This window comes from Lagopus muta, chromosome 2 (assembly GCF_023343835.1).
Source record: "Lagopus muta isolate bLagMut1 chromosome 2, bLagMut1 primary, whole genome shotgun sequence".
Classification (NCBI taxonomy): domain Eukaryota; kingdom Metazoa; phylum Chordata; class Aves; order Galliformes; family Phasianidae; genus Lagopus; species Lagopus muta.
The window spans coordinates 68,745,186-68,768,936 of NC_064434.1; the positions used below are offsets into that span (position 1 = coordinate 68,745,186).

General features: G+C 36.3%; 1 protein-coding gene across 5 annotated transcripts in view; it reads left to right on the top strand.

The window, feature by feature from the left end:
• SMOC2 (SPARC related modular calcium binding 2) overlaps positions 1 to 23,751 on the top strand; it is a 131,252-nt gene that overhangs the window by 61,747 nt on the left and 45,754 nt on the right. For 3 of the 5 annotated variants that reach the window (XM_048935772.1, XM_048935771.1, XM_048935773.1), the window contains exons 5-7: positions 2,129 to 2,176; positions 6,182 to 6,265; positions 7,091 to 7,165. In XM_048935772.1, the coding sequence (XP_048791729.1) occupies positions 2,129 to 2,176; positions 6,182 to 6,265; positions 7,091 to 7,165 (207 nt within the window). The remainder of the gene's footprint in view (positions 1 to 2,128; positions 2,177 to 6,181; positions 6,266 to 7,090; positions 7,166 to 23,751) is intronic. The other 2 variants (XM_048935775.1, XM_048935774.1) reach the window with 1 other exon arrangement.

Genomic DNA, 23,751 nt, shown 5'->3' on the forward strand with positions numbered 1-23,751 from the left:
ATGCCCGGCTGAAAATGTGAACATTTTTTGTGAGTATTGAAGACATAATTTCCTAGAAATTTGGAAATCCATCTTGCTATCACCATTTTAAACTAGCAATACACAAATATATTCAGAAAATGCTAGAAAAAATTGATATAAGCTCAATTCTCTCTCCGCTTCTAACTTAGAAAAAATACACTTTCTGATACGTAGTTTAAAATTCAAGATGAAAGAAAGTGAAGGGTACTGATTGCTTTTTTTATGAAGTTCTGAGAGTATTTTTCTTCATTTCTTAAGACTGCAAAAGTTAATGTTTGCGCACTGAACCTAATTTTCCTAGCATTCATCTAATTTCATAGTGAGATTGGTTTCACTATGGCAAAATTAATCTCTGTGAATGATACTATCTTCTACCATCTATCAATTTTCCTTCAAAATTTAGGACTAATAATAGCAAAGTGAAGAATATCAAATCTGGTGCTGAGTGTACATAGAAACAGATAATATTGTTCTCAACCTGAGGCTTTACTTATAACTCTGCAATGCAAAGGAACCATCAGTGGTTCTTCATCACACATACACCTAGGCTGAATACTGTTTGTACTCACAAACTGGTGTAAATCACTGTGGTGTCAATGAGAATGAAACAAAATCTCTGTATTTGCAAGAAAAATTTTATATGTACTCCTATACCTCAAAATTAAATTGAGAAACTATGGAGTTAATTGCAATTTGATGAGATTTGAGGAAAGACTGGATCAGTTGGTCTCTAGTGCAGTTAGAAACACCTGTAATTTTGAGCATAGTATTTTCTAAAACTGAATTATCTGAGTTCATGCTTGGCCTCTCAGCAAAGTCAGGCCAACTATCCAAAAGCTCTTCATTTAGTGTAAAGGCAAGCATCTGCCTCCTCTTCAGGATGAACAATGGTGATTAGTATTGCAGTCTATAGCAAGCCATCCCAAACACTTTTGGATATACTGCCTTTGAATATACTGGCTTTTATTTTTCTTGTCTGAATTAATACTGATGCATTGCTAAGTATATTGAATTTCTAATAATTCAAACAATGCAATAAAAACATACCATCGTGCAAAAATGAAACAAGTCCAAATTAGATTATTTTTGATATGAATATACATATGTGTTAGAAGCTGAATACTCCAGAACATAATGCCAACATGGTTGCATTGTTCTGTGCTCTTTTGTGGATCCAATTGACTTGCCAGATCTGTGATGTTAATTGCCTTTCCTCTGGCCGACTCCTGTGTCTACACTTCATGCTGAAGTAACCTTCCATTCTGTATGGTAAATAAGGCCTTTGATTTAATAAGCTTTCTCATTTAAATAACTCTGTTATAACATCTTTATTGTGATGAAACGTTACTCTTTTTATAATCCACAGTAGATTTCGATCAATTAATGTAACCCAATTATTTCATACACTTTAAGTATCTGTCAAGTATTGTTTGCTTAAATACTGGTGTATGTAAGGAGAATTGATGTGGTAAAAACTGATGGATAATATGTCTTTTAACTTTTGATCACTATATTTGACCCTTCTGAGAGGAAAATAAACCCACAAATTTCATTTTAAACTTTATTGTCAGAGATGGATATAAAGACAAGTGACTAGCATGAGGATCAAACAAACTGTTGCACTAGTGAGACATATAACTGACAAAAGGCATTGTTTCTTTTTGAACCCTGAAGCCAACTAGCTCTTGTAAAAACTACTAAGGAAACCAATGGATTCTCCATTTCTTGATGACTTCCAATAAAAATTGGTGGGCTGGTATTCAGGCCGGTAGAATAAGCAGTTAAAACACACCTTTCGACTGCAGATTTCGTTACTCCTTTCCCATCAGCAATGCGTCACTTCCCAGGTCCCCAGTTCTGAGAATACCTCTCTCCTACAGTGAACCCGGGCTCAGACTTTTAATGCCTTATCCTGCCTCTCCAGCACGCACAATGCAAAGCTAAAATACTTGGTTTGCAAAGGAAGAATTTAATGTTGTTATTGCTGTTAAAAAAAAAAGAAAAAAAGAAAAAAAAAAAGAAGACTAATTGTTGAAGCTGTGTTTCTTAGGAAAAAATTAAATATGAAAATATTTTTTTTCTGGTTAATTTCTTTCTACAATTGCAGGCTCAGTGAGTGAGAAACTGCCACAAAGAGAAGGTGCAGGAAAAGCAGGTAAATATCTTAAATGACCTTTAAATAGGGATTAAAATAGCTGTGGGATATACCCCCTTGATTTTTCATAGTTCTGAGTATCAGTGAATATTCATCTCCTATTATATTTGCATATATAATATGCATATGTGTATATGTGACATATTTTTCTAATCTCTAATCCCCTATGGATTTTATGCTGTTTGGAAAATAACTTTCCTTCCCATAGACATAATCTGAGCTGTTTTTTCATGTTGTTCTCTTGTCCTGGAGAACAGATTATTCTGTCTGCTCGATAAAGCCAGCATTCTGCAGTCCCAAGGTCTTGGGAATGGAGTTCTTGCTTTATCTCTGTATCAACCAGTCATCTTGGACCCAGCCTTTGTTCTACACTGTGATTAGTTAAAGTGATTGCTTAAATTCATGGCCAGATGATTGTTATTCTTTGAGATAGATCACAGTGTGTATCTTGTTGGCAGGACAAAATCTGATGCAACTCCAACATAGTTCTTAGATTTAAAAGAAGGGGGGATATCTTTTAACAGAATTAAAGCTCACACTCTCCAAACACTTTAAATAATTTTAGACTTGGCTCAAAATAACATTCTAAATTTTTGTGCCAGTTAGGATGGGATAAATTAATTTTAAAGAAGTTTCTCCTACTTAGTGTAAATGCTAATGACTATCCAGTTTGGTCCACTGTAAATATAACTGAAATAAGTTTTACAGGATTTTTTACAGCATTGTAATATATCCCAGATTTAAGTTATCCACTGTACTGTTCAGAAACTCAACGCTTTTTTTAAGACTAGTAGTGATGAGGTTATTGAATAAGCGCTAGAAAATTGATCCTTTCTGTACTTCCAGATATATTTCTGTGAAAATTTGTTTTGGGTCAGTACATTTATTTTGACCTTTGAGCTTTATGAACTATTCCATATATAAATGTTGGGGGTTTTTTGTTTATGAATGGGAGGGCAGAGTTGCTGAAGCCTGTATGAATGCTCATAGAACAAGAAAATTAAATGAAGACACTTTATTGTGCCTCCCTTTGCATCTCATGTACTTGTTTCTAAAATGGCACAGCTGCAGTTCGCTCACACCTTGTTTTTATTCTCCAGCACAAGCCTGTGGCACAAAGGCTGATGTCCTTGTTCTCAGGTGGTCCATGGCTTTTCTCAGATACAGCTAGCTCCTTCTCCTCTCCCTTCTAACAAGTCACTGCCATATGATTTAAATGAAATAGCATTTTCAGAAACATCACAACCTTTTTAGGACCATCACAGGGTAATGAACTGAATCTGTCATCTGAGTTAAAGATGCGTGCTTTTGCTTCATAGTCAGTGTGGTAAAAATATTTTATAGACAGAGCATAACAGTAGTAGTTTTTGGAATAAATTCGGAATGCTCCCCTGCCTGCCCAATGTCCCTCAGCATGTTGCTGTGGACTAACTGGAAGTGCACAGGTGAGACTGATAATCAAACCCAGTAAGCTTAGGAAGGTCCTCAACATTCCTGCTGATACAGAAGATGTGCCCCAAACTTGTTTGGTCTTGATGACTATACTCAAGAGTATACATTCAGGCCTGAGACAGTCTCTTCTTCCAAAATGCCCTACACAAACTCAGAAAGCATTTCCTAGAGGGCCATATCTGTTGCAGTTGAGCATCTCACTTTCTTTGAATATTCCAGTGCTGAACAAAAAACTCCAGCTACAAATTTTGGAGGTTGGGAACTCTGCTTGAATGTTTGCAGATTTGCACGTTAAATCAAACAGAAACAGAGCTTAAAGGATTAAAGCGTATCCCCTGCACCACAGTTCTCTCCTTTAGCCAAAGAAAATATTCAGACTGTCTGAAAAACACAAGTGTTAGAGATGGAAGCATGTTTCTTCTGAATCTTAGCTGACTGCAGGACCCTGTTCTTATTAAGGGAACTCTGATAACTGAATGGTTTGTTCATATCTATGTACATAGGTAGTGGAATGTAGGTGCTGGCCAGGAAATCCTAGGAAGTTAACTTTTGAAACATCTAATTAATATGGAGATGAGGTGCTTTGTAATTGTGATGGTATATTGAATTTTGTTTTGAACAAGGAAGTTGTACGTGCTTCTTCATTCTTAGCACAAAACATTTTTATGAAAAGCAGAGACACTTTGACAGAGCACAAGCAGAAAATTAATGCGAATATCCTCCTTCACATTATGGGTACTACACGATCTGACATTGCTCCTCCAGTTCTGGATGTTATTGCCTTTTAGATTACACAGATGTCCCATACCAAACATTTGATTTGATGGAGATGAAAAGAAAAGCTCTTTCATTTTTGGGGGGAGAACCTAAGACCAGTCTTATGACTGTTAATATTGCAGTTAAGCATCTGAGTGTTGGGATTTTTAACATGTATTTATATTCATAAATTGTGCCTTAAATGCTGCTTAATAAATACTGTTTCAACGAACAGAGTTCTTTGCCAAGAATATAATTTTGATTGGGCTGTTAATTATTAAAGCTTTATATTGTGTTATATTACAAAAATTATATCTTAATTTTAGGTAGAGACTTAAGATCAAAAGAATCACAAACTGAAACTGTGTACAGGAAGATGATCAGAGAAAAATGTTACTTAAACCCAAAACAGAATTTGTGGTTGAGCTCTTGGTAATATTTACCACCCAAAACTGCTCTCTAAAAATCTGGAGATTTTCTGAATCTCACATGCTGATTGATGATCTAAATGCATATCTTTATTTCCAAAGCACTGGATGTTCAATGGCCTCTCTGAAATTAATTGATGATCTTATTCCAACACCCAGCAGATACCATAGAAATGCTAGCAAAACTAATGGGAGGTTATGGTCTGTGATATCATTAGGGCAAAGTATCTTGTCATTGCATGGACAGGATGAACATTCTTTCTTTAAAAAAGTCTCCTTATGCTTTAGTTAAAACATTTTGCAATTAAGATAAGTTCCTATTTTTGCTGCTTTACTTGTGAAAAGTATTGAAGTATTGAGGTATTGAGGGTAGCGTTCCATGTCTCTAAGTTTGGTTTTATGTGCACATCAGTATTTACATTGCATCTGTATTTGTTATGAATTAGCCTCGAGATAAGAAGGTCAGAGAGCTTCTAAACTCTCCATTAAAAGGAAGTTCCACAATTACCTTAATCTCTAGTTTTTTTGAAAATTCCAGGAAAACAACCTAAAAATTCTGCTGGTCCAGTTGTGAAACTGTGAAATTCTCGTAACACCTTTGTGTGAAAGATGCCATTTGCTGAGGGGTACCTTGGTCTTGGAGTTAGCTCCTTTTTATGAGAAAATAGGTGCAGTGAAGTTCTGCTAACTTGCATTTACTCAGTGTCTGAAATAATTTTAAGTGACAAAAACATGGCATGGTAAAGATTTTAAACTGCTAATTTAAAACTTTCTCATAGTGAAATTTTATTTTCCAGCACTGCTTCCACTGTATTTTACTGAGGTGAAGATTATCCACACACTCCTACAATTTCTGTAATTTTTCATCCCTCTTGTTTTGCAGTAATGGTTGATTGTGGACTAATGGAGATAGCTGGCTAAAGGATAAGAATGATGCAAGCAATGTTCTGTTTCTTTAATCTCTGAATCTTGCTTTATTTTAAGGTTTCAACATGTCTGCAACCACTTGTTCATCTCAGGCTGCTTTTGCTTTCACAGGGCTTACCCCTTTTATACATTTGCTCGATTACGTCCTCAGAAATGTTCATTTTTCAATTATAATTTATAGGAATCCATGTGCATCATTAAAAATGAAGAATTACTATCTGGAAAGCAACCTGGTCACTTCATGCCTTATCAATCAGTTTATCAGCCATAATCTTAAGATCTATCCATTTATGGCAGATGTAGCCTGCAGATGTAATGTATCTGTGCTATGCAGTTCATGCTAATAATGCTTAAATTTGTTTGTTTACCGGCCGGGGCTATGTGCAAATCATTAGCATCAATCATGTATGTACACTTATTTAGCTTACTCTCATAATTGTAGTCTCCTTGCAAATCTTTTCCATTCTGAATTCAGATGATGCCTCAGCTCCTGCGCTGGAAACTCAGCCTCAAGGTGATGAAGAAGGTAAGTGTCAATAGGAATTTAACAGTGTGATATTATCTAATGCAGTATGAACAGCATCAAATTCTACCTTAGAACTTTGGTAAATGTGATAGCTGATTAGACTTCCTGAAGTGAAAAGAAATTAAAAACATACCTTTTTGGGAATAAGTAAAAAAAAAAAAAAAAAACAGTGAATTTGATTGAGTAGTTCAGAGGTGACACTTCAACTGTGGGGTAGTTCAGAGGTGACACTTCAACTGTGGGTTCCTGACATAGCAAATTTGCTACCAGTACTCAGGGCACAGACAGGTTTTAAACTTGAGCCACAGTGCAAATTGAAACTTAATAGCCAAACAAGGATGCTAAAAGCCTGAATGCTACCCTCAGCCTATCGTGTAGCAATATGAGGTTGGTGGTTGGTGTTTTGTCAGGCTTATTTCCATCTGTGGAAATTCAGTGCTCTGTGAATGGAAAGCTCAAGGCCCATATGCAGTGATAGTCGTGTATTTTGACTGTCTTAGCATTCAGCGTAAGTCTCTGATCAGAATCTGATCTAAAGTCGTTACGTATTTTGGGTCTGCACTGGGTTATTTTTATTCTGTTTAAATATGATTTTATTCTTCAAGTATGTATTTTAACCCTTGTTATAAATGGAATCAGAAAAACTATTTGTGCCTTTCTGTGACTAAAGATTTTACCTATTCAAATGCAGACCAGTGTACCCTTTTTTCTTCTTCTTAGTATCCATGTATCTTTAAAATGGAACATGTATTATATAGCTGCTGGTAACTTTTAGAAAACTGGAACATTTACAAATTTTTTTGTCTTTTTTTTTTTTCTTCTTAGATATAGCTTCTCGTTATCCTACATTATGGACTGAGCAAGTAAAGAGCAGACAAAACAAAACCAATAAAAGCTCAGGTAAGAAGCTGTTGTGTCGTTATTTTGCCTGTGAAGGCATGAACTGAACCTTGCTTAAACTGCAGTTATCTAAGTGAAATGCTTTTTTTAGTCATTCTGCTTCTGCCTTTATCATATGATAGTGAATTAATGATTTGCCTTCTGATGATTTTGTTGCCTCGTGGCGTCCGTTGATTTGTATAGAAACAATTGTGCAGGTTTTACTAAGTATAAACTGCCAGTACTCCACTTAAGTCTCTGGCTCATATCTGTATGCATCTGTGAGCACATCTGACATTTATCTTCCTCTTGAATTCTCTGTCTCTTTGTTACCCACTTCTATTTTTTTCTGGTTTTGGTTTTTTTTCCCCCTTTTTTGGTGATGTGCAGCAAGAAGGTAATTGGAAAAGAACAATGGGATTTATGTGTATTTGGTACTAAAACTTTAGGAGGCAAACCTGAAAAGAAGAAAACTCCCATCAGAAACCAGCTGTCAATTAACAGGAAATTGGAAGGACAGTGTTACCTCTTTTTTAATTAAATCGGTTATCTGTTAGTTGCAAGATTGCCAATTTAGAGTGGATTAATTATGTTGACCTTTAAAATAATTGTTAAATTCTTGTTTGACTTTTTTTCACCACTGCACAAGGAATGTCGAAGTCTTAAGACTGAAATCTCTGAAATATTCAGACACTCTCTTTGCTTTGATGGGCTTGGAGTAATGGTGCCGACCTCACTGTTTCCTCCTTCAGTGGGATAATCTTTAGAGAACCTTACTGAGTTTCCTTGTTTCTTTTTCTCTAGAGGAAAAAACGTTAGTTTGACAGGGAACATTAATGATACAGACCATTACTCAGTAAATCACACAAAAGCACATTTCAAATCAAGGGGAAATTGAGGCTATGATTTACCTTAAGTACTGTGCTTAAGTATTTTACTGAATTGAGGCCCAAAGGAATTTAAGAAGACATGCCATCGCGGTTGGAAAAGCATATTCTTACCTACAAACTCCATTATTAAGCTGTTTTAAACATCAAGGCAACAGTTATTAATGCTTTTTCCTCTCCTTGATGCACCAGTAGGCACTTGGGGAAAGGACCATAAGCAGTTAATAGAGAAGAGAAGCAAACACTTTCCATGCTGAGGATTTATTCTGTCATTTCCTTAGCCAATGTCAGCAAGAATAGAAATGCTTCAGTATTTCTCAGTGTTAAATCTGTATAAAAATATGTCACTTACAGAAGTGTTTATTTCACTTTTACTGTGCTAGATTTACTAGTGAGATCTAAAGCTTAAAGTTCTTGAGTTTTGCAGTGCTGCTGCAGGAAGTGAAAGCTTAAACATATGCACAGAAAATTAGGGAGACATCAAAGAAAATATTGATTTGTAACTGGGAATTTGTCTCCTGCAGTCTTTCTAAAGACATTATTTGCAAAAGAAGAGAGACTGGCAGTCTCTCTTTCTATTGTATAGTCTGTCTGTATTGCGATAACTGGCCAGTGGTGCGTGGAAGGAGCATGCAGCTTTTTATTTAATTTTCTGAAGTAATGGAGTAAATAGTGTTTTATTACTTGGATTTTGCTACAGACCATCATTTTCAAGGCTTTCAAAATCTGTTACAAGTTTTAATTAATTAGCCCCAGAGAGCTTGATCCAACTGGAGTTTCATTTTCAAAACATCACCTGGGAAAACACAGGAGTGCACATACAGAAATGTAGCACAGACTGACTGCAAATATGATTGACAACATTTAGTATAATATCTACATGAAGACCACAAAGTAGGAAATTGAAAAATCCTGGTCTTGTTTAATGTAAACTGCAAATTTTTATCACTGCGTATACCAAACTCTTTCTTGCATTGTGTGCCCTTACATTTTGAATCTGTTGGCAAAGTCTGCCAGTGGAATTGACAGATGTGATAGAGGGACATTCTCACTGTTGAATGCAGTTTTTATTACTCTCTCATCAGACTGCTTTAAAGCACTTGTACATATGAGTTTTCTCACATGGAAACTATGTTGGTTGTCAGTGAGGTTTCTGTTTTGCTAGATTGTTTTGTTTTGTTTCTCAGAGGCAATTGTTCCAGTGGGATCCCTGTGTGCTGATCATTCCCTGAAAGTCATCTTCTCGCAGGGGACCAAGGTTCCACACTCCAGTACTCACATACATTCATTCCAAAGTGAACCTGGCAATATCTTTGGGCTGTGTCTATCTGAGCAAAATTCAGTTCTGAAGTTAAACAGTCTGCATTTAAAAAAAAAAAAAAAAGTGGCAGTGGAAATTAATATAAGAGTATGTGTGTGTGCCCAATCATATCAATTCTCATAGCCATTCCTCTCTAAGCACAGGAAAACGAGTAGCTTACAGAGAGGAAAATGAGTAACCATTCAGTGACTTTGTATTTATTCTCATTTATTGTTGCATTTTCCAGATGTTGCTTTTAGCATTGACTCAACTGAAATTATATGCAGTTGAAGATGTGTGAGCTAGGAAGAAAAAAATAAGATCTGTTGCAAATTCCCAGTTAAAAATATACTACAAAATAATTAGAAGTTTTTGTAGAAATTTGTATTACGTTCATTTTGCAATGTGAATGTTTGAGATATTAAGCCAGTTATAACAGAAGAAAATAAAAATGGATATCATAAACACTCAGAAAAGAGCACAGGGAAGAGCTAGTTGCTCTCTTTTTCCAGTTGGGATTCTTAGCAAGTTGTGTGTTGGCCTGCAGAAGCCTGGCCAGTATTTCATTCTCAGATTTGCTTGTATTCAGCACTAGAGGGGAAGGTGAGGACTTTAGAACAAAATATACACATATGACCAAAATGTCCTACCGACTCTATATGCAATACGCTAGTACTGAACACATGGAAACTTAGTTAAATAAGTATATAAAGTTGACTTGCATAAGTAAATAGCCTGAATAGGACTGGCTCCTTCAAGGCAAACTGCAGATTACATGTTGAAAACAAAGTATTTTTTTCCCTGTTATCACCTCATTTCAGACTTAAGCTTATTTCCCTGCAACAGTTGGTGAGGTATCAGCCACACAAAAAGCAGGACTTGCATTCCCGAACTGGTTTGTAAAAACAGACATTATCCGTAGCTGGAGAAAGGAAGAGCACGAAAATAAGATGCTGAAATGCATGCATCTAGTGTCTTTTCATATGTCCTAGGGATATGGAAGGTAAAACAGCCTACTAGAAGTCAGTGCTCTTCTGGCACTTACATTTGGAATGACATATTGAACCCTGTGTACCTGAATTCAGACCGTGAGAGGTAAGCAGATGCAGGAGCACTGATTCAAAATAAGTCTTCAAACATATAATTTTATTAATAAGTCCTCGAACTATGACAGTGGAAGCACCATTTTAGTCCATTTTAGATGGACTCATGTCGGCAGGCGGTCTTTGCCAAGCATTGAACAAGTTCAAACCCAGATATTATTATGTGAACTTTATAGTTCAGCTCATCTGGAGGTCAGAGACAGCTTAATCTTCTACACAAGAAAAGACTAACATTTTTTACTGAAGCCTAAATGTTTTGTGATGGCTACTCATCTGCCTTTTGCATTTTCTGAAAATTGTGGGTGTTGGAGGATGTCTGCTGGTAGAATATTTGTTTGGTCTGTTATCTCAGAAAGTTGCTCACAGAAGATAGAGAAAAACATTTGAGGCAGTTGAGTAAGAAAACGTGATACAAACGAGAAGGACTGGAAACTTTCAGGTCAACAGTATTATGATTATGGCCTCACTTTCTGTTTTTTTTTTTTTGCTAACTCATTAAGTGTTCTCTTTAGAGTTTTTGAATGAACACAATTATTTGGAGTGAATTATAATTAGAAATTTATATTTCACTTTAAAACCAGGATTGTTAAGACTGTTGGGAATGGAGAAGTGAGACACTGTCACTTCTTACTGTATCCCTTATTGTTTTATTTTTAAATATTTTGAAGTGTAGGAAGTAGTTCTTTATTTTTACAGTCTTTAATGAAATCCTCATCTTGATTTAGCTATTACACAAAGAGAAAGTGGTATTGTTATTCTTCATTCTCTTCACCTGTGAAGAAAAATACTCTTCGTCCTCTTCTAGGCCCCCTTTGCTTTGTTTTGTTTTTCCTTTATTTTATTTTTTTTCTCCAACTCCTAAATTAGTAAAGGAAAATAAGTATTTTGTTTCTGCTCTTTCAGCCTGTTCCAAAAAGATAAACCTCTCCAGATATCCCTGCACTGCTTATGTATAATGAGACATTCTTAATTTCCAGGCTGCTGGATTATACTTACAATAGTACTATCTTATCTTTAATAATCCTTTTTACAAGTGTTTTCATTTATCTTTATTTTAATTTTATGTATTAGTTCAAAACCTTTATAAACATCATGTTCTGGCATTTTCAGTTTTTCCTCCCACCACAGAGGAAGATACTCCCATCCTTAACCATTAAAATTTGAGTTCTGTTTTATATCCAGTTGATGTTCATTATGCTCAGGATGTTCCAGGGTTTTATTGGACCCCCATTGCGGAAGGAGGGGGCTGGGGGGTAGAGATCTGCTTTATGTAAGGTTTATAATTTTTATTTTACTGCTTGTGTTAAAATTTGATGCCAAGAGATACTAATCTTTCCTATTTTTAATTATATCATATTACTTTCTGCAGAAAATAAATTAAATTGTTTTACTTTTTAGATACACACTCCCCCATCTAACTACAGCTTTCAACAGTTTACCAAACATCAGACTGCAGAAGCATAAAAACATCAATAAACTTCATAAATCCAAAATTGGATGTTAGGCTAACAGTTGGTATTTTAACAACAGTGGTTAGAAAATAATAATCATGTAAATCATATTTATGCTGAGAAACACATTGTATTAGATCCTATCTGAAGACACAGTGTTTCTGGGAAATTGATAAATCTTCCAGCCTTGAGAGTCTGGATTTGTCTTTGGCTAAGCAATGATTTCTGGACATTATATATAAGGTAATCCTTCAAGTGGCTTCCAAACTTTGCAGGCAGCTGAAAGACCAAACTAGTCAACAGTAAAAGCTGCAGGATTTCCATCATTGTTCCAATAATTGGATAATTAAGAGAAAATGCCCATGCTGAATTTAGAGATGCCTTTCCTTCTCTGCCTTCCCATAGCCGAGAAGCAATCTAAGAATGTAGAAAGTTTAGCATATGGATATGCTGGAAGCAAAGATTTTTTTATTTCCATGCGCTTTCTTTGGCAAGAGATCTGGGCCAACTATGAGCACATAGAATTAGGCACCTAAACCTACTATAATCTGAACGATTGCCCTCTTTCTTCTGAAATGAAGAGTCCAGTACTACTCTTGAAATTAAATCAATACTACCAAATGGAAGAGATACATGCAATGTCAGGGTAGCCTTGAGATTCATCTTCTCAAAATGTCAGTAAACTTGTGGTTACGCTCTTGAGCAAGAGTAAAAAACCTGTTTTGAATACAGATAGTACAGAATGTTATTCTAGCAATCCTATTATATCCATGGAACTCTGCCACATTTTGCAAGGCTAAGAACGCTGCATGTATTTGTCTGTGAGCTGATAAAAATTATCAAAAATGTTAACCTTTTAGAAAAACAAAATTCTAAGTTTCACTGTTAAATTTAATCGGAATGATTCAGTATTCTGGCAAGATTTTTCTAGTTTTAAAGGACAAATTAGACTGTTCTGAGGATAGTAATTTTATCTTTATTTCACAAGGGTCAGTCAAATGATCAACTGCCCATCCTCCTATTAACTGAGTAAAAATATTTTAAAAAGCCCAAAACAGTCATGACAAGATATGCATTTTTTAAATCACTTATGTGAATATACAATTGTGCTGAGTACTCTGTACAAAACAATTCTTAACGGCTGTTAATGGGAGAACTGGTCACCGTGTAACATCAACCAGCCCTGCTGGCTGGAATTCAGATTTCCTTACATCGACATTTCTGAAAAGGCTGAATTCATTTCTGGGTGTTCTGTTATAGACCAAGTTATGAGCAGTTACATTGGTTTAAATTTGGAAGGATTTTTAGTGAGATGGTATTTCATATATAACTTCCAAATGTCTTTGCTGAGCCAAGCAACTCTGAACAAAATTCCTGAGAACTTTGATAGCTCATGATACAGCTAATGAATTGCTTAATTCATTATTTTCTTTTTGCTTAATTATTTGCTTAATTATTTTCAAAATAAATTATAGGCTTTTTCCTTTTACAATGCTTGAAAAAATATTGTGTATCTTCATCAATAATGCTAGCATTTTCCATTTGGTATAAAAGCAAGAATCATTCAGCTTCTACAGATACTTTGTTGGGAGTAGTGGAATTCACTCCAAAACCTGTGTGCTGGCCATGCATTTTTGGCGCAGGTATTGCACCAACCCAAGCATCTACTGCAGCATCTGGTTTTATGGGCTGTTGAGGTCCCTGGTTGATGTCGTCATTCACCGATCCTTTCCCCTTGCCTGTCCTTAATGCAATGCATTGGCTTTTCTGTTTGTGACTAGTTTAGAGTCTCCTTTCTATGAGAAGTCACACCAGGAGTCATATTTGGCATAAGGTAACTTGTTCCAGCCAAATTGCATTATTAAAGTACACAAAATCACTTTGAGATCTTTTCATCTGTAAGATGCTATATATGTGTAAGTATGTATTACTACTGGCCTGCTTCCCTCTTCATTCCACTCTGTCCATCATGCTCTGTCCTCTCTCATAACAGCCTGTTCCAGATGTATGCTAGACACTGTGTTTTCCCTGCACTCTGCACTGCTGAGAAATAACATTAACTATTCTTGCCATAATGCACTGGATTTCTGTGTTAGTGAAGGAAAAACAGTGTTTCAAGAGACAGATCACTGTTTTTCATTAAAGCTATTTTTAATACCTGTTTTAGTTTAAGAATGGCAGGCCAAGTATCTGCATTCAACCACAAATAAAACTATGTTTAAATAAGATTAAGGCTGTAAATTAGATTTCAGATTTTAAATTCTCTTGGTACATTACAAAACACAAGAGAAAAGAGATACTAAGCCAAATATATTAAACTAGTTGAATACAGAAAGAATGTGAATTCTTAGGGAGCTTTTCCCAAAAAGGTGTACATTTGGAGCTAAAAACCTTCATTTTCACAGTGAAAATTCAAGCAAACAGCAAAAACATGCCTTCAAAGATCTGAATAATTACGTCACAAAACTCAAAATTGTGACTTTGAAATGTTCATTGTAATGACTTGTGGCAGCTGTAATTTTGAAATTTCATGACTTCCTTTTTCTTAGTTGGGACTTGTGTCCGCAGGCTGGCTACACATACAGAGTATAATAGTTTCCCATTTTAAAAAATGCACTTACCTCAGAGAAGTTATATGCATTTTGGATCATGTTGTTCCCTGGGAAGTTCCATGTAAAGAAATAATGTTTTGTTATGGGTTTTTGTTCTCATTAAAAATCACTTGCTGTTGTTGTTGTTTTGTTATGAAAAGGAAACACTTATAATGGAAAACATTTTTTCATTTAAAGACCCGATTTTCCACCAAGCAATCACAATGAAATTTTTCAACCAACCCGATTACGGTCATAATAGGCTATGAAAAGATTATATTATCACTGATTAAACAGTGTGTTGTTCCATTGTTTTGCAGTGAGATCTTATTGTTACTTAAAATTACAATTTCTACTGTCTTTAAGTGAGTCAAGACCTTCCATCAAAATGGAAGGACTTTTATTGTCATCTGTTTTGATCTTAAATATAGTTTTTGTTTGATAAGAACACATTATAAATACTAGAAACCTCAAATTTTTAAGTTTTAAAGTGTTATCAGAGTCCATTTGGACATGGCCCTGTATTTGTATTACAACACTCATTTAGAAACAAAGCCAAGAGGTTTCCTTTCCCTGCTAGCGTGAGTTAGGGACTCTGGCCTTTTCTGAAAGAGCTGGTGTTGTTGTGCAAGCAAATAAGGTGACTGAATAGATGACTTCCTGACTTTTTCCACTCACCTCATCAAGCTTCCACTGGCATTCCTCCCCTGACTGCAGTGGTTTCATTATGTGTCTTACTCAGAGTGAAAAGAGGCTTTTGTGACCACTGAAGCCAAACTAGCCTGTCCTGTGGTCAATTGCTGTAACACCAAGCAGTTTAGTTCAAGGTGGTATGCGTGACTAGTTTGGAAATAACTGTTTCATCCCTCCTCATTTTTTCATCCTAAGCCCCATTTGCACTGAGGCAGCCATATAACTCCACGTAGTTAGCTGCTCTTAGCGTATATCTTTTATAGTATTCCAGTCCACTGAGGTATGCATAAAGGATTTTGTTTTATTCTGTAGGGTGCTTCGGTGTGTACATGACTGCTGGTGACCTGTAATGGCATTGAAATATTTCCTAGTGTCTATAGTTAGAGTAGGGCAAAATACTGGTTGGTATTTGGCCTGGATGCAGAGGAGTATAAAGTTAAATTAAATCCTCTTGTGCCCCCAGATGAGAGATACAGTTTTGACAAGAAAATAGAAAATAGTTTCGGGTTTCAAGATGAGTTCAGTTTCAGTCATAGGTTGAGGGTCTGCAGTGCTCCCTCTCCATCACTAGGCTGAATCTTCAGGTCTGTATTGAGGCAAACTCCTATTGATACAGGAAACAAGGGTTTTTCCGATCTGATACTGTCTTCTTGTCATTTTGTAAATTCACCTACAGAATCCATTAAAGTAGGGACTCCTAACAGGGGCAAGGGTGTGATTAGTTGTAGGGCTTCACGTCCATCACACTTTGTAATCGTGTAGTTCATCCTGCTTTCACAACAGCACTGTGCCTAGTTATTCTGGCTGAGAAAAAGCTGTTTACTTAAATAATTAGTTTGCAAGAAAGTAGGCAAGAAGCTTCTGATCCTGGTCATTTACTCTCTTGGTTCCCCTAATCTCTGACCATGTGCATAAAGGAATAATCTTGATAGACCTTACTGGCCCGAACAAGCTAAAGAGAATCTTTGTTCTCATTGCTCTTCTGTTTGGCAGGTTAAGCCCTTCCTAGATTAAGAGCTTTATGCAGTTTCTAATCAGGTTTTAAAAAAAAGCATTTTAGTATCATTGCTAATAATTTTTAGTGTTTTTAAGGTGATTCAACAGGGAAACAGCAAACCAAAAATATTATAAAAGGCAGTGGTTTGAAAGGTCAGTTTTCTCCCTCTCCCTACCAAACTATCCTTCTAAGGATAAAATGGTGACTTCTAATGTAGTCATGCATCCTGTAGTTCATCCCTTAAACTAAACAGTTCGATATAATAATAGCAAATTATTGTAGGAGGAGACAGTTTAGTTTTAACGGGCATGAAGCTTTCTTTTACTCAGAGAAGTATATACAGGAGTGAATCCACAGCAGTTTGAAAGGTAAATAGTGAGTAGAGAAGGGAATCAGTTTTGGATTTTTTTTTTTAAATTTGTTCATTTAGTTTTCTTTTATTTTTCCTCTAAATTTGGATGCTAATGGTAGGGGTCTGGTGATACTATTATTCCGTATCTTGGAAACAGTGCATACTCATTTCTCTAAGCAGCTCGCATATGGTATATCAGTCTGCTGAATCCGTGATAAAAGGATGGTCCACCCCAAACCTGTTGCTATTGCATAGCTGGAATTCCTCTTGACATTAATGGATGTTCTGTCGGCATAAGGGCTCAGATAGTCCACTTCTATTGCTAGATGAAAGGGTGAACATTGGTGTTTTCCCTTTATTACCTTTCTATACAAATATATTCTCTCAAGATGAGATGATGTTTTTTGGCATGTTCAAGTCAGAAATAGCTTTTTGCATGCTGGAGAAAACTTTGTTAAAGGTATTTTGATTTTCTTTAAATTAAAAAGTCTTAATCTGGTAAAGAATACTGATTAGTTGCTGCCAACACTAGCCTGAGTGGAGGTAACCGGATGAGACTTGTGGTGGCCTGTCTAGTTCCATATTTCTAGAGAGAGACATAAGATTAACAACAGTTAGTAATTGTCATCATGTTAGCACCCAGGAGCCAAACAAGAATGGAATTTTGTAGTGTTAGTTGTACGTAATTTACTCATCACATAGGATATGTAGAAAAACCTCACAAATCTGGCAATGGTGCAGTGAGGAGCTATACTGGTGCCCAGTTGTGCAGAGTCTCACTATTGGTCCTGTGCCTCTGATCCTCAGTGGATGGTGCTTAATGTTAGCTACATGGATTTCATATAGCAACAAACATGTATGAAGGGTTCATGATATTTCTGATTTGTTGAATCTCCTAACAGTGCTGCATATATAGTGTCACATAACTAACAACAGTGCTAGCCTCAAAGACGTCATTGTGCAATGACTTTTTCAATATTGTTGTCAAAATGAGCCTACGTGCCTTTTATATGGAATTTTCCCACATTCTTTAAAACACTTTTTCCCTTATTAGAATTGAGTAGGAAAGCTTGTGAGTCAGAATGTTGTCTCTAAGCTTATCTGTTTTCATATCTGCCTTTATTGGAGCCTTGTGCACTTTTTCATAGTTTTTGTTATCTCTAGCATAATAAATTTTCCTCATTGTTTGTTGCACAAACAGAATTCACTATTCCATTTCTAGTCCTTTATTTTTTAGTCTGTTTTTTTCTTCTGCTAGTACCTGATCTTCACTGTGAGTTTCTCCATGTTTTACCCAGGCATCACTCTTCAGTCTCAAATGCTGTTGTTTTAGGGTTTTCCTGCAACACAGATTTATTATCTTTCCATTCTTCCAACTTCTCTTTTTGACTGTTACTGCCAAAGGCAAGATTGGACACCATGGAATAAAGACTGTGGATCATAATATGAATCTGTAGTCTGTATTCTGAAAATGCAGTGACTCCAAAAACAAATTGGCAGTTCCTAGGAAAAATCACCTGAACATTTTGACTGATGGAGGAGGTACTTTGACTCCTAGAAGGAATAAGCATAGGAAGGTGTCATTGCCTATCTATGCAGGATTTCAGAGATCCCACCAGGGATGCCTTATTCAGTTATGGTATCCATACTGCAAGATACTTAATGATACCAAACAAGGGGAGAGACTAGAGCTAGTAGAGTACATGCTTAACTTTAATCCAGCGCTTTTCTCGGTTTCCACGATTAAGGCTGTGAGGTTTTATTGTTGTTGTTGTTTTATTTGTTTGTTGTGGGAGGAATCATCAGTTTTTCAAATAAAGGATGCTGCAAGTGTCATAACATCAACACTGTTGGCCTGAATGACCAGTGCATTCCTGGCCTATATTCTGCGCCAGTTTTATTTCCTCAGGATGTTGCTGTGGAGACTTGAGCAGCCTACAAAGTACTGTATGCGAAAGCATCTGACGTCAGCTACTAGAGAGACAATGTGGTTTGATTGCTTACATTAATGGCAGCTAGCCAGCAGCTCTGGGGCTCTAACCCAGGCTCTGCTTCTCAGGGAGCTGCAGCAGCCTGGACAGATCAGTGCAAGCAGAAGCAAAGTTTTTAACACAGAGGTGACTGAGATAATGTCTAGTGCAGATCAGTCAAATGCAATCAGGAGCTTTACAAACTTATATAGTATAGGAGGTGGAAATGAATAAAAATGTTTTGCATTGACCAGTAGAAGTAGTAGCACTTCTATAAAAGAAAAGATGCAACCTACCCCTTCCTCTCAGTTTTAGTTTTGTGTCTAGATTCCTTGCCTTTTTTTCTGTTTGTTGGTTTCTTTGATACTATCATTTAAATCACAGTTACTGGGTTTTCACTCTTTTGCCATGCAACTGATTGGCAACTTCTGAAGTTCCTCCCTGTCTTTCTGTAAACTCTACCTACCACTGTGTGGTTGGGATAAACATATATGTAGAACTTAAATAAGCAAAAACTGCATGCCCATGACTTTGATCTCCATGTAAATGCTTATCTGTATTATTCTTACGTAAATGAGCCTACATATATGCAGCAAAATTTCTAGTATGTGTTGATTACAATGGAATTTTACTGTAGTTATTCTCAACAGTGGCTCAAGGAAAACAGGTTTGTAAATACACAGGCTTGTCCACTCTACATTTGCCTATGCTTTATTTCTAGTGATTGATGAAAATAGTTCTACTAATGGCTGTTTTGACTCCATTAATTATGTCAGCAGTTGATTGGTTTGTCCCAGAGTGCTTTATAACAATGGATAGATTTAATTAGCAACAGCTTCAGCTGCAGCAGCTTCACAGCCTCTTGTGAGAGTTGTGCACTGTGCTTCATTTAGCATTATTTTCAAACCATCAAGTAACCTTTAAACTTCTCAAATTAAAAAAGAATACAAAGCATACAATACATAATACGTAGAAAGAATGACAGAACTATCCTCCCATAAGCTATAATAAAAACGTTTCCTTATTAGGTGACTGAATGCCAACATTGCCATTTCCTGTGATGCTGGTTATCTGGAAAAGTTAAATATTTAGAATCTGTTTTATTTGAACAGTTCTGCCAAAAACAGTCCTTTGGATTTTCTCTGTTTGTCATAGAGAGCTCCAAAATAAACAAGGCATGAGGTAGATGTGCATGTGTATATGGGGTGAATAGCTCTGAGAGGGATGGCAATATTTGTGGGAAACACGCTAAGAAAACATTTCAAAAAATAACTCTTTCTGAAATCTTTTTTTTTACTCTCACACACAGTGAATTGTTGAGAAGTATTTGTGCAAGGCTTTTTCCATTGATATAAGTCACTTTTTCAGTAGGTTGAGCATTTCAAACTAATTTTCTTAGCTTTTAAAGTAACTGTCAGACACTGTGTTGTAAAGGATTAGGGATCATTAGTCACACTTTGAAAATTCTCATTTTAGTAGTTCAAAAAGCCTTAGACTTTGCCACTACATGTCTTTAAAATTGCTCTGAGTATGGTAGGGACTTGCTTTCTCTTGTTGATCCCATCTGTGTACAGTGGAATTGCTCCAGTTTGACAGGAGCAGAAATTGTGATGTGGGGTTTTCAATATGGTAAAGTGTTTTCTATCCTTCAAAAGCATAGGGGTGTTTCAAAATCACACTATATTTAGCATGATATAGACTTCAGATGGATATTTCTTTTTGAAGACAGAGATGAAAGTGGGGTGGAATTAGGATTTTTATTTTTAATTCACATTGCCCAATATGAATGTTTTTCTCCAAAGTTTGAAAGGAGAGCCAAGCCAAAGATTTGGCTTTGCTCTTGAAACCAGAGCACAAGCTGAGCCATTTAACCATGGCCATATGAGAAAAAAAGAAAGGAGAAAAAAAAAAGAATAAAGCTACCTAAAACTATATTAAAAAGTTTCTGGAGGTGGAAGAAATAGTATTAGATTATTCTTATTGGCTTTTATTCTTCTTTGGCACATCTTCTTTATTGCACACAAAACTTGGCCAAAAGCAGTAAACATTCTCTTCTATCAGAATCTTGTACTTCTGCTGCAGCTAACTTCCATTGTGCTATACAAATAACATGTTTTGCATATAACTTGCCGAGAGTCAAAGCAAGACTTGTACAGCAGATAATCTAACTTTGGATTTGTGTAGGGTTGAAGCAATGCAGTAACCTTTTGTATAGGGTTTGTGTTCACTTTATCTGTTAGGTCACAGACTGAGGATGAGGTAATGCATTCTGGGAGAAGTGCGATTCAGTGGATGATAGCACTTTACAAAACTTGCTTCTGATTCTCTCCAATGACATTTCTTTGTGCAACACAGTTCCTTTAAGTAGAGACACGAGTATTCTTATTTTCCACCTGCTTCCTGGCATCTCTTTGGCAAAGTGAAAAAGAACAAGTCAGAATTAAAGTGGTCTGGTTTTGATTCATCTGTCATTGACTAGCTTTTAAGGGTGCAAATACATTTGCAATATTAATACAATTTTAAAATGCTTGGGCTTTTTTATCAGACAGATTTGAAAGGTATGTATCTGAGAGCCCTAGGGGTGAAATAATTCTGCTTAACCACAGAAGAGGCAGTGGGAGTGATAGTAGCATAAACGTTTGCTTTATGGCTGTCAAAGTTACACTCTCTGAAACACTGAGGAAGAAATGAGAATTTCCATTTCAACATCCTGTTTAATCTCTGTTTAGTTTCAGAGGGCCAAAGCATTACCATTTGTATTGCCCATCTAGCCTGCTATAAGCTAGCAGAGGTGCATTTTATATTTATGATTTTGTAAGCTACGCAGAGAATATGCAGAGAATATTTACAAAACGTAAAATAATATTCTCTTCCTAACTGACCACTTTGGATCACATTGCAATAAAACATCCATAAGTCATCCCAGATTCTACTGGCTTCAGTGGCAGTAGCCAGAGTTCATTTCCATGAGGCCTGTTGTCCTTACAGTGAAATCTGAGACAATATGATGGTCAATAGTCCCACCACACTTTGCCACTGAACAGCCCTACACTGGTGCTGAAGTGAGACAGTTACAGAGGGAGACACGTGGGCAGGCTGCAGAGTACATGAGCAGGTTACAGAGGGTGCACACACAAGGCAAGTCCCATGAGTGGGATTCCAGGAAGGTTTTGTATAGGTAGGGTTGTGGTCCTTCTGTGGAGAAACTTTGGCAGAGCATGGCATTATTGGCTTGCTCATGGCTTCTCAGGGTCACCTAAGCAATCAGGTGCAGGAGGAGGCAACTTCTGTACCACATTCACTTTACACACAGGGAATGCCGGCTGTTCCACGAACTGATGGTGCACCCACTTTGCAAACACCATATCCACAGGAAATGGTGCAATGGAACAAATTCATGAATTACGGAACAGCTATATGATTAAAAAACAAACAAACAAAAGTATTAAAAAGATTGCTTGTTTCTTATGTTAATCCTGTTTACATTGTAACATTAAGTCTATGTCCAGGGTAAGCCTCTGTGATGGGGTTGGAAATGAGCTGATACTTAGAAAATAGAGCATAGATGGAATGCGGCCATCTCAGGCTGGAGTTAGGCAATAAGACTGGAAAACACTGCTCAGTGCCAACAGAATTAGCAGTATAGACCAATGGCAGGAAAGTGACACAAACTGCAGCCAACTATGCCACTGAAAACCTCTGAAATTAAAATTGCTTAGGTGCCTAACATCTAGTAATCAAAGACAAACCCAGGCACTAATATAAGTGTCTCAATTTCCCAAATGATGAACAGAAGCAACTCCTGTTTCACTGAGTGGAAGTGGTTGGCTGATAAACATTCCTGCAAACTGAATTTAAGCACCCCTTTGCACATTTTGTGTTGTGATTTTTAATAGAGCTATTCAAACAAGTGCTTACCCTCAGCTCACCTGGCAAAGACTTTTGTTTTCACAGCTCTATGGAAAAAGTGAACCAGCTTTGTTTTCACTTCAAGTATTTCTTAAAAATTGAGAGATTTTTCCACTGCCAGATGACTAACACTTACTGGTCAATATACTCATAAAGCAAGAATGGTAGCTTTACGCAACTTTGTTTAATGAACGAGCCTTCAGATTGCTATAGCAAACTGGCCAGCTAACCACTATGTTTGGGAAACATCAACAATTTTCATTTGCTGTAATTTTGGGTGGTGGATTTTTTGTTTGATTTGCAGTTTGAAAGCTTTGGTGCTGCTTTGCTTTGGAAGTGTGATGCAGTCATACTGAGCAATAATAGGAAGTGATGTTTCTTTTCTATGTCTGAGCTTAGAGAAAAACCAGGTTTCACCCCACTTGGCAAATGCTGCCAAGTTATATATATAACACAAGTTATATTCTTGCACGGTGGTGCACTTTTTTGCACTGTGTCTTCTCTTATGTCTTCTCCAAATCATCAAGGTCAAGCAGGAGCACATGAAGATAGTAATCCATCTTCTGTACAGCTTTGTATTTCAGCGAATATCCTCAATTTATTGAGCAAAAGGGACTGAGGGAACTTACCTCCTTAGAAAGCCCAAGGATTTTTCACTCTTCTTGTGAAACCTGGTGTTGCATGATTGATCACTGGCTTAAGAGGTTTCTTTGATTTGTATTAAAGTTCTCTCTAGAATCCAATGTGGAGTGTAGGTTATAAACAATTCTTTGTTCAAATCTGTCTAAAGAGATTCACTTTATACACATATACTATCATTCTCACACTCTACTGTTAAAGATTCAACCAAAATGTCCTACTCTTGGTTTCCTGCTCTCACATTTCATAGGTGTTTGACTAAGGATATTCAGGATATACATTTTGGCTGTAATGCAAAATGCATCTCTGAAAGATTTATAATCTAGTATATATTGACTTCATGTTTCTTTGTCATTTACCTACAGGAGGACTAAATGCTATCACTTAAACATTTAGAGCCAGATTTTGTTGTACATGTAGATGAAGACTAATTTCTCTGTAAGTTTTCACCTAGTCACTGAATAGATCTCATACCATTAATTTATTTAAAGTAAAGTAAGTAAATAAGAATGCTAAAATTTAGAGTTAAATATTGTTTGAAAACAGATAGCTTATTTGTTCCCTTATAATTTATACAGTGCAGCGGGAAAATACAGTGAGGGAGAAGAAGTAGTATAAATGAATAACTAAAATAAGCAATTTCAATGAGCTATAATTCTTTTATAGGAAAAAAAAATTTGAATACTTACAAAATACTTCTCATCTCTTTAATCAA